Raw genomic sequence first — 12,165 nt, forward strand, 5'->3', positions numbered from 1 at the left:
GTGTGAAATGTTCTTGAGTTGTACACTGTGCACTTTTCTGAATATTTACTATAACTTCCTAAAAATCTTTTCAAAAATCAAAAAGAGGAAATCAATCTGGGCTCTGTCAGTTCTCACCACAAGAGGCCATGTGGGTAACACAGCCACTTGCATCTATTCTTTCTCCTGATTCTCCTGTTTGAACCTATCCGTCCATTTTAATGTCTCCGCAATGACCCACCGAGTGGGGTTACTCCTCTCTATCCCGCCCTCGAAGCCCAGAGGGAATAAGCCAGAGGACACTCTTCTCCACTTACTCCGGTTCTCTGCCATGACAGGCACCAGACCACACTTGCCCGCAGTGTAGATATATCCTCCATCCAAGCTCAGGGCATCCGCTTCTCCTTTCTGCCAAGACAAAGCATATCTTCAGCACCACAGTGAGGCTATTTCCCATCCTGCCTGTCTTTACAGCTCTACGAGAACAGATGTCAGGTGCCCCAGCGAAGCAGCAAGGATGGATCTGAGCACCCCAAGGAAATGCCACGTGCACTATTAATTCTCTACCAGCCGTACATGCCTTTCATGCTGTCACTTCCACTGGAAAGACCAGGAACAGGCAGCCCAGTTATTGCTGTTGTTTAGTCATTAAGATGTGAATGACTCTTTTGGAACCCCATGGACTGTAGCCCACCAGGCTCCTCTGTCTATGGGATTTCCAGGCAAGAATACTGGAGTGAGTTGCCATTTCCTCCTCAAGGGGATCTTCCTGACCCAGGGATCAAACCGGCATCTCCTGCATTGGCAGGTGGATTCTTTACCCCAGGGACTCAGAACAAAAACTCCTTCTGTACTTGGAGCACTGTTGGGACGCACTCCTGCACCAGCCTCCCTCACTGAGGAGACAGGTGGGAAGGGTTGGTCTTGTCTAGTCTCCGCTCATTAGCACTACACTCGAAGGATTCCGCAAGTGAAAGAACCAATTAAATTCGCTCACCATCAGAATGAACGAGCCCACACTCCAGCACTGGAACATGGATTCAGCAAGTCTGTGAAACTCCCTCTTTGACTAATAACTTTTTTACAATTGTACTGAAGGTAATTGGAGATGTGGATGAGGGTTTCTATTCAAGGCCACACAGCACAGGGCTATTGATAACATCAAAATAAGGGGACCAAGAAGAAGAGGGTCATGACTAAATTGTGCCACATCCATACACAAGATAACCTGAAATAATTTTTTTTTTTTTTTGGCCACACCATGCAGCACATGGGATCTTCCCCACACAGTGATCAAACCAAGGCCCCCTGCAGGCCTCCCTGGACTCGTCAGTACTGGACCACTAGGGAAGTCACTGAAAAAAAAATTTTTTAAGTGTTTTCAAAGCATATGTCACATGGGAAAATGGCCAAGATATACTGTTAAATGAAAAGGACTCAACACAACGTAGGTGGAACGATCCACTACTGTTCCGAGGCTAAACTGAGAGGAATTGATGAATCCTAGGGTGAGGAATTAGTGAAACTGTTAACTGTGGTGTTTTCCTGCTGGCTCAGATGGTAAACAATCTGTCTGCAACACGGGGGACTCGGATTCAAGCCCTGGTTCGGGAAGATCCCCTGGAGAAGGGCATGGCAACCCACTCCGGTATTCTTGCCTGGAGAAATCCATGGACAGAGGAGGGCGACAGTCCATGGGATCACAAGGAGTCAGACCTGACTGACTGACACACCTTGAACTGAGGTAGCTCCGTATGAGGTTCCATTGTTCTGCTTGTTTTTACATCCCATCTTTCTAAATTTTCCAAATTACCTGCATTCACTGTGAGTTGTTCTTAAGATCAGAAGAGTGGGAAGTCCACAAGAGACACTCAGGAGGACAGAAAGCTGCGTCTGTCCCCACTCTGCGCAGGCACAGGCACACCCTGGCCCCCTGGGGGCCGAAGCACCGCTGAGACCCTGCTCCCCTCCAAGCAGATGCGGTGGCCTGGGCTCCCCACCCGCAGCGCTCGCAGGCCGGCGGCAGGCCCCCTACCAGCACCAGGGCGATGCAGTCGTCGGTGGTGGAGGCTGTGGCACAGGTCACGCTCTGGTCGCTCTGCTGGCTCCATTGTTGACACTTCTTCTGCTCCTCGGGCCCCACCGCACACCACACCACCCGCGTGGACCTTGCCTTCACCTCCTCCTCAGCTGCCGGGGACACAGCGGTCAACAGGCTGCACCAATAGGGCAGCATCCCCGTTCACCCAGAGTCCACCTGGAGCCTCCAGCGGAGGAGGAGCCATGGCTGAGCTGACCCAGGGTGGTATCGTGGCCAAGTTCAGGGCCCAGGGCTCTGGATTCACCCCAGGAAGGGCCCTGGCTCTCTTGGGGTGTCTTCATACTTCTCACGTCCCCGGAGGCAAACTGACTGCTCTACCAGGGCTGGGCAACCTGACGCACTCAGGGTCCTGCCGCAGTATTATCAGGAGGCGGCATGCTCCTTTGGAGGCCCTTGTCACCTGACGTGTTCCACAGAAGACGCTCACACTCACATCACACCTACACGGGGAAGGCCTCCAGGGGCTGGAAGTGACCAAGGGACCACCACAGAGCAGGGTCAAGCGGCCCACAGCGGGCAGGGCTGGAGGGTGTGAGGTGCTCCCCCGAGGCCTCAGCCAAGGCTCACCGCCCACACCGGCCTGCCCTTAGGGCGGGCCTGGCCCTCACTCACTTTCCCTGAGGTTCTTCAAGGCGGTCAAGTAGCGGGCGCCCAGGTACAGCTCCGAATCTATCTTTGAGGGGATCCTCAAAAACCCAAGCGCAGAGTCTTTGAACAGCAGGTCCCTCTGGCTGCCTGGAGAGCCAAAGAGCTGGAAGCTCTGAGACTTGTTTTTTCCAAACTTCTCCTAATTAAGGGCAAAGAGAATTATGATGTCAGTGGTAAACAGGAAACTGAAACACCAGGTTGAAACAGAGTATCTGGAACTCCGGGATGATTCTGAGAGCTGGGTCGACCTCCTCCTGTAGAGGGTCTCATGGCATCCCTGTGACATAGCTCAGTCTTGGCTTCGTCTTTATGAAGTTGCTGGGGTCTGAGCACCTTAGAGTCTTGAGAATATCGCATCATCCTCCCGCTACTTCTATTGCAGCCCGGGAGACACCGCCAGTGGGTCACGCTAGAGGAGGCGTCATTGTTTCAGCTGTATGGAGTATGGCCTAGATAGGCAGGCCACTGAATCTTCCAGAGTGGTGGGAAGTTTGGGAAGGAAGGAAGGAAACCTCCCCACCACCAGATCCAAGCGGGTGGGGGTCCTGTGGGTGGGGATACCTGTGCCTTGCTGAGAAGCTGCCAGATCAAGTCCTCCTTGCCATCCACACTTCGGGCCACAACAGCATGAGAAGGGACCTGAGCCAGGTGGCACTCCTTGAATGCATCCACTGGCGCCCGAGAGTTGTTCAGGCAGAGCAGCTCATACTGGTCCCTGTCAGCCTTCTCTGGCAAGTTCTCTGGGGGAAGGGAGAGGTGGAGAGGAGGGTCCAGATGAGCAGACCCCAGTCAGTAGCCATGAGCTGTGGCCCTCCTCCCCCCATAGAATTTGAGCTGGAGGAGACATCTTATACAGTTGACAAAATTGGGGGTTCGAAGGGCAGTGGATTGCTCCAGAACATTTGGAAAAGTAAAGACAGTGCCCAGGAAGCCTTAAGGACCAGCCCATGTTCCTCTGATTGGATCATACAGGCTCTGGGATGGTTGCAACTCTTGCCTGGCAAGCCAAGGAGACTGAACCAGACCCATCTGTTTCCATGACAACCCCACCTACAAAGGGTCCCAGGATGGAAATAAGCCAGGGACTGCTGTCTTAACCCATATCTCTAGAAAGAATTAAAATGGTAAAAATTTTAAAGCAAGAAACACAGTTGAATCGCTTCTCAACACTTGCTGCTGCTGCTGCGTCACTTCAGTCGTGTCCGACTCTGATGAACTCATAGACGGCAGCCCACCAGGCTCCCTCGTCCCTGGGATTCTCCAGGCAAGAACACTGGAGTGGGTTGCCATTTCCTTCTCCAGTGCATGAAAGCGAAAAGTGAAAGTGAAGTCGCTCAATTGCGTCCGACTCTTTGCGACCCCATGGACTGCAGCCTACCAGGCTCCTCCGTCCATGGGATTTTCCAGGCAAGAGTACTGGAGTGGGGTGCCATTGCTTTCTCCTTATCAACACTTGGGTGTATCCAAAAAAGGGGGAAAGATGGTATGAGTGAGTCCATCCCGATTAGGAACTGTTGATCTATATCACATGTAAATTGCATCAGAATACATTAAGTGATAGAAACTGACCCAAGTTGTTTTATGAGCTTAGTATAATTTGGATCTCAAAATCAGAGAAAGAAGTACAGGAGGGAATAATTACAGACCTCTTTTACTTATGAACGTAAACAGAAAAATCTAAAATAATTAGCTAACTCAACATAACAATATTTTTAAACTAATAGGTCAGACTCTTACATTTATCAGTTTATTCCATTCACAAAAGAATGACTGAATGCCAAAGAAGCTAAAGACATTCATGACAAGAATGGATTAAAGGAAAACAATGAGATCATCTTAATAGCTACAGGGAAAAGCATTTATATGTTCAATATTTATTTGTGCTTTTTTTCAGTTTTGGAACACTAGTACTATAGAGAACTTGACAAAGGTATTAAACTTGATAAATGCTAGTTATCAAAATATCTACAGCAAAATCATACTAAAAGAAGAAAATTTAAAGTCACTTCAAAATCAGGAACAAGGCAAAGATGTCAGTTGTCACATTGCCAACACAATACCAGATGACCTGTATTTTACAATTTACTAAAGAAATGAGAGATATAAACACTGGAAGGAAAAAGACAAATTCTAATTATTGAAAGATGATGTAATCACTGACATAGAAAAGCCAGTGAAACCGAGAAAAAACTAATAAAACTAACAAGAAAGTCCAGCTAGGCAACACTACAAAAATCAAGTGTTACCCTCATTAGCAATAACAGAACAGAAACTAATACAGAATGTAATATACTATAATAGCAAGTAAAATCATTAAATAGCAGGTAATTGGCCTCACTGGCTTCTCGGGAGGCTCAGTGGTAAAGAATCCGCCTGCCAATGCAGGAAATGCAGGAGACATGGGTTCAATCCCTGAGTCAGGAAGATCCCCTGGAGTAGGAAATGGCAACTCACTCCACTATTCTTGTCTGGAGATCCCATAGACAGAGGAGCCTGGGGGGCTACAGTCTACAGCGTCACAAAGAGTCAGACAGGACTGAGTGACTGCAATTAGTTTCATTAAACAATGCAGGAAACAAAAAAACAATTCAGGAGGGAGCTCCCTGGTGGTCTAGTAGTCAGGATTCAGTGCTTTCACTGTGGTGGCCTGGGTTCAATCCCTAGTTAGGGAACTGAGATCCTGTGAGCCTTTCTGCGCAGCCAAAGTAAGACAAAAACAAACAATGCAGGAGACTAAGAGAAAAATATTAAGCTCGGTAAGTTCTATTAAATAACCTAAAAAGAGGTGTGATCAAAAGGGAGAGATTTATTATGATCCAGGGATTAGAAAATTTGACTTAAATAAATCAGTTTTTCATGGATCAATTTAAATTCAATACAATTCTACTTAAAGTATGATGTTTTAAACAATCAAGAAAATAATTAGAAAATTTTAGTTAGAAAATAAATAGCAAACTGTTTGGGGAAGGTTCTCTCTCTTTCTCTCCCTCCCACTTTCACCTCCATAAGCTATTAAGAACCACTACAAACCAGAGGAATAAAAGCAGAAAAATACAAATAGACCAGTGATACAAAATAGCTCAGAATCCATGATTATAAACAAGTTTTATGTATAAGCGGCTCCACACAGCAGTAGGAAAAGAGTAGGATTTTTTACAGTCAGTATTGTAAGGAAAATGGTCTCACTATAAAGGGGGAGAATGCGGAAGTGGAATCCATACCTAATTTCCTAGGTAGGGTACATATGAACAAACAAGAATGCGTTAGGGAGGGGAGTCAATAAATTATACTGTAGAAAATATTTATGATTTGGATGGAAAATAGCATCTTTAAAAGATGCCAAAACATATGCCAGCAGGACAAAAGTGACCAATTTGACTTTATCAATATCAAGGACTTCTGTTCAACAAACCTGTTACTATTTTTTTTTTTTTGACTGAGAAGAGATTTTCCTAAAGTCTAGAACCAACCATGGCTCATTATCTAGAGAGGAGGAATGCCTCACCTTGAATCAAAATTATGAAGAAACAGGCATGAAAATCAACAGAAAGACAGTCAAAGGTGAAAAAAGGAAGAAAGCGAAGCCCAAACTACCAGCAAATATATTGAGATGGTCAAACTCACTAGATGCCAGAGAAATGCAAGATAAATCAACAGTGACGTATCTACTGCTTTCCAACCGTAAATAATAAATGTTATATGTGCTCTCCACGGAGCACTTCTCACCTGTTAGAACCACTGAACCAGACAAGTACAGCACAACAACACGGATAAATCTCTAAAACAGAATGCTGAGTGGAAAACCTTGATCACATCAAAATCAATAACGATCAATAAAGCTTCTGTGAGCTTAGAATCCAGAAACACAGATCAGCACTATACAGTTTGCAAGACCACATCTATCTCGGAGGACGTGTCAGATACCTTGACATGGGGGTCTTTGATGCAGAAGAGAAAGACAGCGGGCACGCGCATTTCAAAGAAAACTGATCGCTTAAAATATAAAGTCACATAAAAACAAGAGCTGTGCCCTGCAGAGAACTTTGATGATCGTGTGCCAAGAAGTGAGGAGTCAAATTAGCTCACTGTTTGGAATTACAATGAAATAAAAGGAAAGAAAAGCAAAGGAGGCAGTACCCATGGCTCCTCTCCCTTCTCTTACCAAACACTGTCGTCTCCTTGACAAAAGCCACATCTCCAGCCCCCTCCTGCAGACACCTGTGGGACGAGAAAGCACCAGAAGGGTCAGCATGGAGCCGGCGGCCCGGCTTGTTCCCCGTGCCTGCCTGTGGAACGGGGCCCTGGGGCTTGTCTTCTGTGGGTTCCTGGCCTGCAGAGGACAGGTCTCTGAGGCTCCAGGGCCCCCACTGGGAAGGCATCAGGGGCCACCTGCAGATGGATTCTGAGGAAGAGAGAACCAGAAAGTGCAGGCTAGAGACCCCCAGTTTCCCCTTTAAGGGTTGATTGAGAAGGCAAAACTTTGACTTTCTATGTAAAAGAGTTTCCAAGCCTCTGCACCAGAGGGTTAAAGCAGTACCTGCGACCATGTGGTTTTTTCCCCTCCCAGGGCTAAGTGGCAAACATGCCCTAAGCAGCAGAGAATCGGGGAGGCCTCCCCCCACCACAAAATGCCTGAGTCTGAGAGGCATATGGGGTAAAAGCAGAAACATCAGCTTCGAGGCTGGGGCGGAGGAGAGAGCTCTCCAGTGAGGCAGAGATCACTACCTCCCAGAGAGAGGGACCAGGCTGTCCGGCTGCCTGGCCAGGAGTCTGGGGCCGGTCTGCCCATGACAAGACTCCGTCAGGCCCTCAGTAGTTAGTGAGGGGACAGCAGTCAGCAGGAGGAGCCCAGGACCGCAGAGGGACAAAGCCAGATTCAGGGATCTCTGGGGAGGCAGGAGGGGGCGCTGACAAAGTGACTGCTCGCTGGGCTGGTGTGGAGATGAGGGGGCACCTGGGGGGGACTGGGGGACTGGAGGGGATCGTGCACTGGGCAAAGCCAGCACCTTTTTCAGACTCAGATTCTCTGCACAGCAGGAGAACCGGACCTCCTCCATGGTCACTGAGCTCTATTTGGGCCCAGAGAAAGGGCCTCCTAGCCCGAGGACACGTGGGCCGCTGGGGAAAAGAGGACGGTCTCACTCACCTGAAGGCACCGGAATACCCGAAGTATGGTTCCCGGGGGGAGCAGGCGCACTGGTTCTCCCCCGTCCCCTTGCACAGTTGACACAGGTTGGGGTACGCTTTTCCATCAACACAGGGAACACAGCTGGCAGAGAAGAATTTAGCCACAGCTGTTGAACGGAGAGAAACAAACCAGGGTGTGAGCTCACCGGACCACAGCCAGTGACAGCCCTAGCGTTCCCTCCCCTCCACCGCCGCCTGACAGCCTTTGCAAAGCCAGGAGCTCAGAAGATGGACATTGGCTGACACTAGACTCAGCTACCACCTCCCAGGGCTGCTGATACAGGAGACCCCGCCCCCACAGGCTTCACAGCAGTTAACCTCACCCCTGCCTTGGATTCATCCCACATGCTCACCTGGGCCACCCCCGAAGTGGCTTGTGTAGGTGCCACTGGAGTAGAGACCCCAGCCTGAGATCACCCCCGGAACCCCCACGCGTCTTACCTCCCTGGAGGGGCTCGAGTGACTCTGTCCAGCCCAAGGATGGGCGAAGGATTCCGATAGGGATGTTCCACCCAGCAGACCTGCCAAGGCCTGTGTGGCAGGACTTCCGGCCTTGCAGTTGGTCCAGCTGAAAGTTGCTGCCCTTCTTCACAACGGCCACAGCATAATAGTGGGTTTGGGGAGCTGCAGAAGAGGCAAAGAGAATCGAGAACTCTTACTTAGCCTGGACTAGAGAGAGAGAGAAACAGCCCTCTCTGAGCGAGCCCCTAGTGGGAAGGGGAATTCCATCTGGTCACTGCAGCCCAGAGCCCCCTCTGCTTCCCTAGGGGGTCAGTGACCGACCCAAAAATAGCCCAGGGTCATCAATCCCTGGACGTGTGACACTGTCTGAGGACTCAGCTCTGTGCCTTGTCCACTCTGACCCCATGGAGCCCGGGGCCCAGGTCCAGGCCACCTCAACTTCTGGGTCCCCAGGGAGAACTCACACTTTTCCGTCCCGTAGATCTCTGCCGCTACTGGCCGCAGTTTGTAAGGGTCCAGGCCCGCCTCAAACACCAAGCCACTATCCAGGGTCACAGCATCTGCCTTTTTTGCCTGAAAACACAGGCCAGACCAGCTTCAGGAGAAAACCTACCCTAAGCCAGGCAAGTGAACCTCAGGATGTCAGAAGGCTCCATGGCTGGATCTTCCAGAGGGTCAGCTTCCAGTCACGTCCAACTCAGTTGCCATGAGAGGTGGTACAAGCCCAGAGCCCCTCTTCTTGGGTAACGAGCTCCAGCTCCTTTGCTGTAGCCCCTGAGGTCGCCAGGTGGCCGCTTTTTCACACGACATGCCTCAGATCACTCAGCAATGGCACCCTTCACCATCTTCTACATTACAAGTTTTGGGGATGGACATGTACACACTGCTATATTTTAAGTGGATAACCAACAAGGACCTACTATATAGCACAAGGAATTCTGCTTAATGTTATATAGCAGCCTGGATGGGAGGAGTTGGGGGGAGAGTGGATACCTGTATACATATGGCTGAATCCCTTTGCCGTTCACCTGAAACTATCATTGTTAATCAGCTATATTCCAATACAAAATTAAAAGTTCAGTAAAAACAAAAAGTTCTAGATGCTCCCTCCCCTATTTTTGCTCTATATTTATTAAGTTCTTATTTATTGAATAGACATTTTGACTATTAATATATCTTAAAGTTATCCTCATAAACCACGTTCATCCTCTTTGGCATATTACTTCACCTATGTTTACTTATTTCTCATATTTGCAGCCTGGCAGAAATAATATTTCTGGACTGCTTTATTCATCTAAAACTGCCTACATTTTCTCCTGTAGCAGCTTTATTGATTGTATTGACTTCACGATATTTTATCGTAATGTGACTGTTTCATAATTTATTAAGCTAAATTTGAAACATTCCCTCCAATGTTCACCACTTGGGTCCCTTCTAACTTTTTGCTGTTAAAATTATACTTTCATGGACAGCTTTGTCCTCTTAGCTTTTTTCCCTTCTGATGACCTGTTGCCTTGGGATAGGCATGTGAGGGCGGGATCACCCAGACGATGGGCATTTTGTCTTCAAGGCCTTGGCCATCATTGCCATCCTGCTTTCCAGATGATTCCTTTCCAATTTGGAATGCCACCTACCGTGAGGACCAGTTTCACTATAGAACCACCAGTGGGAGAGGCTTTCATTTTATCAAGTGCTATTACTTAGAAAATTCAAGCGCTAACAAATTGCTTAGATTTGTATGTCTCGATTATTACGGGGAACATTTCATAGTATTTTTATTAATACTACCTCCATCTCCCCATATTGTTTTTCTTATGTGATCTTACATTTCTTACCAATTGAATTAGTTCTTTACAGAATACAGTCACTTGTCAGAGCTGGTGCATATTCACTCCAGTGCTTTCTAAATTTTTTTTAATTGGAGGATAATTGCTTTATAACGCTGTCAAATGTTTTGCTTAAGTGTTTTTAATGGCTATAAATTAAAATTTTTAATCACTCATTTTACTTCATGATTTAGCTCATTGCTTTTTTAAAAGCTAAGAGACTTCTCTTCCCTCTACAGTTCTGCTAATGAATCCACCTCTCTAGGTTTTCAATAATACACATTTTATTTCTAAGCATTTAATCTATCTCTGTTTTGATGTATGGTATGTAGTTGTCATTTAGTTGCTCAGTTGTGTCCAACCCTTTGCGACCCCATCGACTGCAGCCCACCAGGCTCCTCAGCCCATGGGATTTCCCAGGCAAGAAGACTGGAGTGGGTTGCCATTTCCTTCTCCAGGGGATCTTCCGGACCCAGAGATTGAACCCATATCTCCTGCATTGGTAGATGGATTCTTTACCACAGAATCACCAGGGAAGTCTGTGGTATGCAGTACTGATTTCAAATGGAGCTCTTACTGAAAAAGCAGATTTTGAGGTCTTATTCACAGATATTGAACAAGTTAGAATAGGGCCTACAAATCTGCATTTTAAGCCATCAGGAAATGCTGGTGTTGTTTGTCCACGGGCCATAGTTGTAAAATAACAGTCTAAAATATTATTAAAACTAGATTTTTTTTCCCTTAAGTACTGTTCCAATAACCCTAGATATTAATAGGAACTTTACACACATTACCTACTTTGTGCTAAAGTCACGTACACATTATCACGGCACAAGGCAGACACACAACATATGTGTCAAATGATTGAATAAAAATGATTGCAGTAGATTTTACATCTGAAAAAAACAAAAGGAATCTGAAGTTATTCACAGGTCATGACTCCCTTTCCTTTCTCTCTCTGCTAACGTCTTAGACAAGTGTCTTTCCAGTGCCCTGTGGCCTGGCAGGCCGTGCCCCAGCACATGATGTGCTGACTATGATGGGCTCAGCTTTTTTCTCTGCAAATTCAGAGGTAATCTCTTTGGAGGTTTTACCTTTTAGGGTCACCTTGACTTTTGCCAGTGTTACATATTCACCCAACACAACTGCTTCTGTGACATCGTTGTGTGTTAGCGGTGGGTTCGTCACTCAGTCATGTCCAACTCTTTGCAACAACATGGACTGTAGCCCACCAGGCTCCTCTGTCCATGGGATTCCCCAGGCAAGAATTCTGGAGTGCGTTGCCAGTTCCTTCTCCAGGGGATCTTCCCAACCCAGGGATCGCACCCAGGTCTCCTGCATTGCAGGCAGATTCTTTACCGTCTGAGCCACCATCATTGCACCGTCATTATTCACAATTTGTGTCACGATCCCAGTTTCCCTACACATGGTTTTCAAATGTTAGATTGGTAATGTCTGCTTTCAAACTAGCGTTGTGTCCTAGGGGAGAGGATAGCTCCCAGCTTACGGGCGCTCAGGAAGAAGAGCAGAGGGGGCAGGACAAGCACATTTTCCGTGGTACTTGGATCCTTTCCCTTTCAGTCTGGTCCCACCCAGCCCACGGCCTGGACTCACCGCGATGGCCCGGATACATTCCAAGGCAGAGGTCCTCCTCACACAGGTGACAGAAGGAGTACCCAGCTTCTTCATCCTCCACTGCCATCGGTAGCATTTGGACCACTCCGGCTGTGAAATGGCACACCATCGAACGTTTTTCCTTGGGGCAGCCAGACACAGTCCTGGGAGAAAGAGGCCGAAGAGTGAGGGCTCTGTCACTGTCCGTGGAAGGGACAGCCTTGCCCTCTTCAGCAGTGGCCCTCCCCTCCCCTCTCCCTTATGTGGCTAAGTCAGGCCACTCGCCTCCGATGGAGGTGTTCCGCTAGCCTGATGACCACTCCGTGCTGGCCAGAGGCCTGTGACCCT

At 47.9% G+C, this 12,165-nt stretch overlaps 1 protein-coding gene across 1 annotated transcript in view; it reads right to left on the reverse strand.

Moving 5' to 3' along the window:
• The window catches only part of LTF (lactotransferrin), a 30,332-nt gene that overhangs the window by 14,391 nt on the left and 3,776 nt on the right, over positions 1-12,165 (reverse strand). The window contains exons 2-10 of the mRNA XM_043443343.1: positions 11,818-11,981; positions 8,842-8,950; positions 8,357-8,539; positions 7,875-8,022; positions 6,891-6,946; positions 3,290-3,468; positions 2,693-2,867; positions 2,015-2,169; positions 297-387 (exon numbers count right to left, since the gene is read on the reverse strand). Coding sequence (XP_043299278.1) covers positions 297-387; positions 2,015-2,169; positions 2,693-2,867; positions 3,290-3,468; positions 6,891-6,946; positions 7,875-8,022; positions 8,357-8,539; positions 8,842-8,950; positions 11,818-11,981 — 1,260 coding nt within the window. The remainder of the gene's footprint in view (positions 1-296; positions 388-2,014; positions 2,170-2,692; positions 2,868-3,289; positions 3,469-6,890; positions 6,947-7,874; positions 8,023-8,356; positions 8,540-8,841; positions 8,951-11,817; positions 11,982-12,165) is intronic.

This window comes from Cervus canadensis, chromosome 22 (assembly GCF_019320065.1).
Source record: "Cervus canadensis isolate Bull #8, Minnesota chromosome 22, ASM1932006v1, whole genome shotgun sequence".
Taxonomy (NCBI): Eukaryota; Metazoa; Chordata; class Mammalia; order Artiodactyla; family Cervidae; genus Cervus; species Cervus canadensis.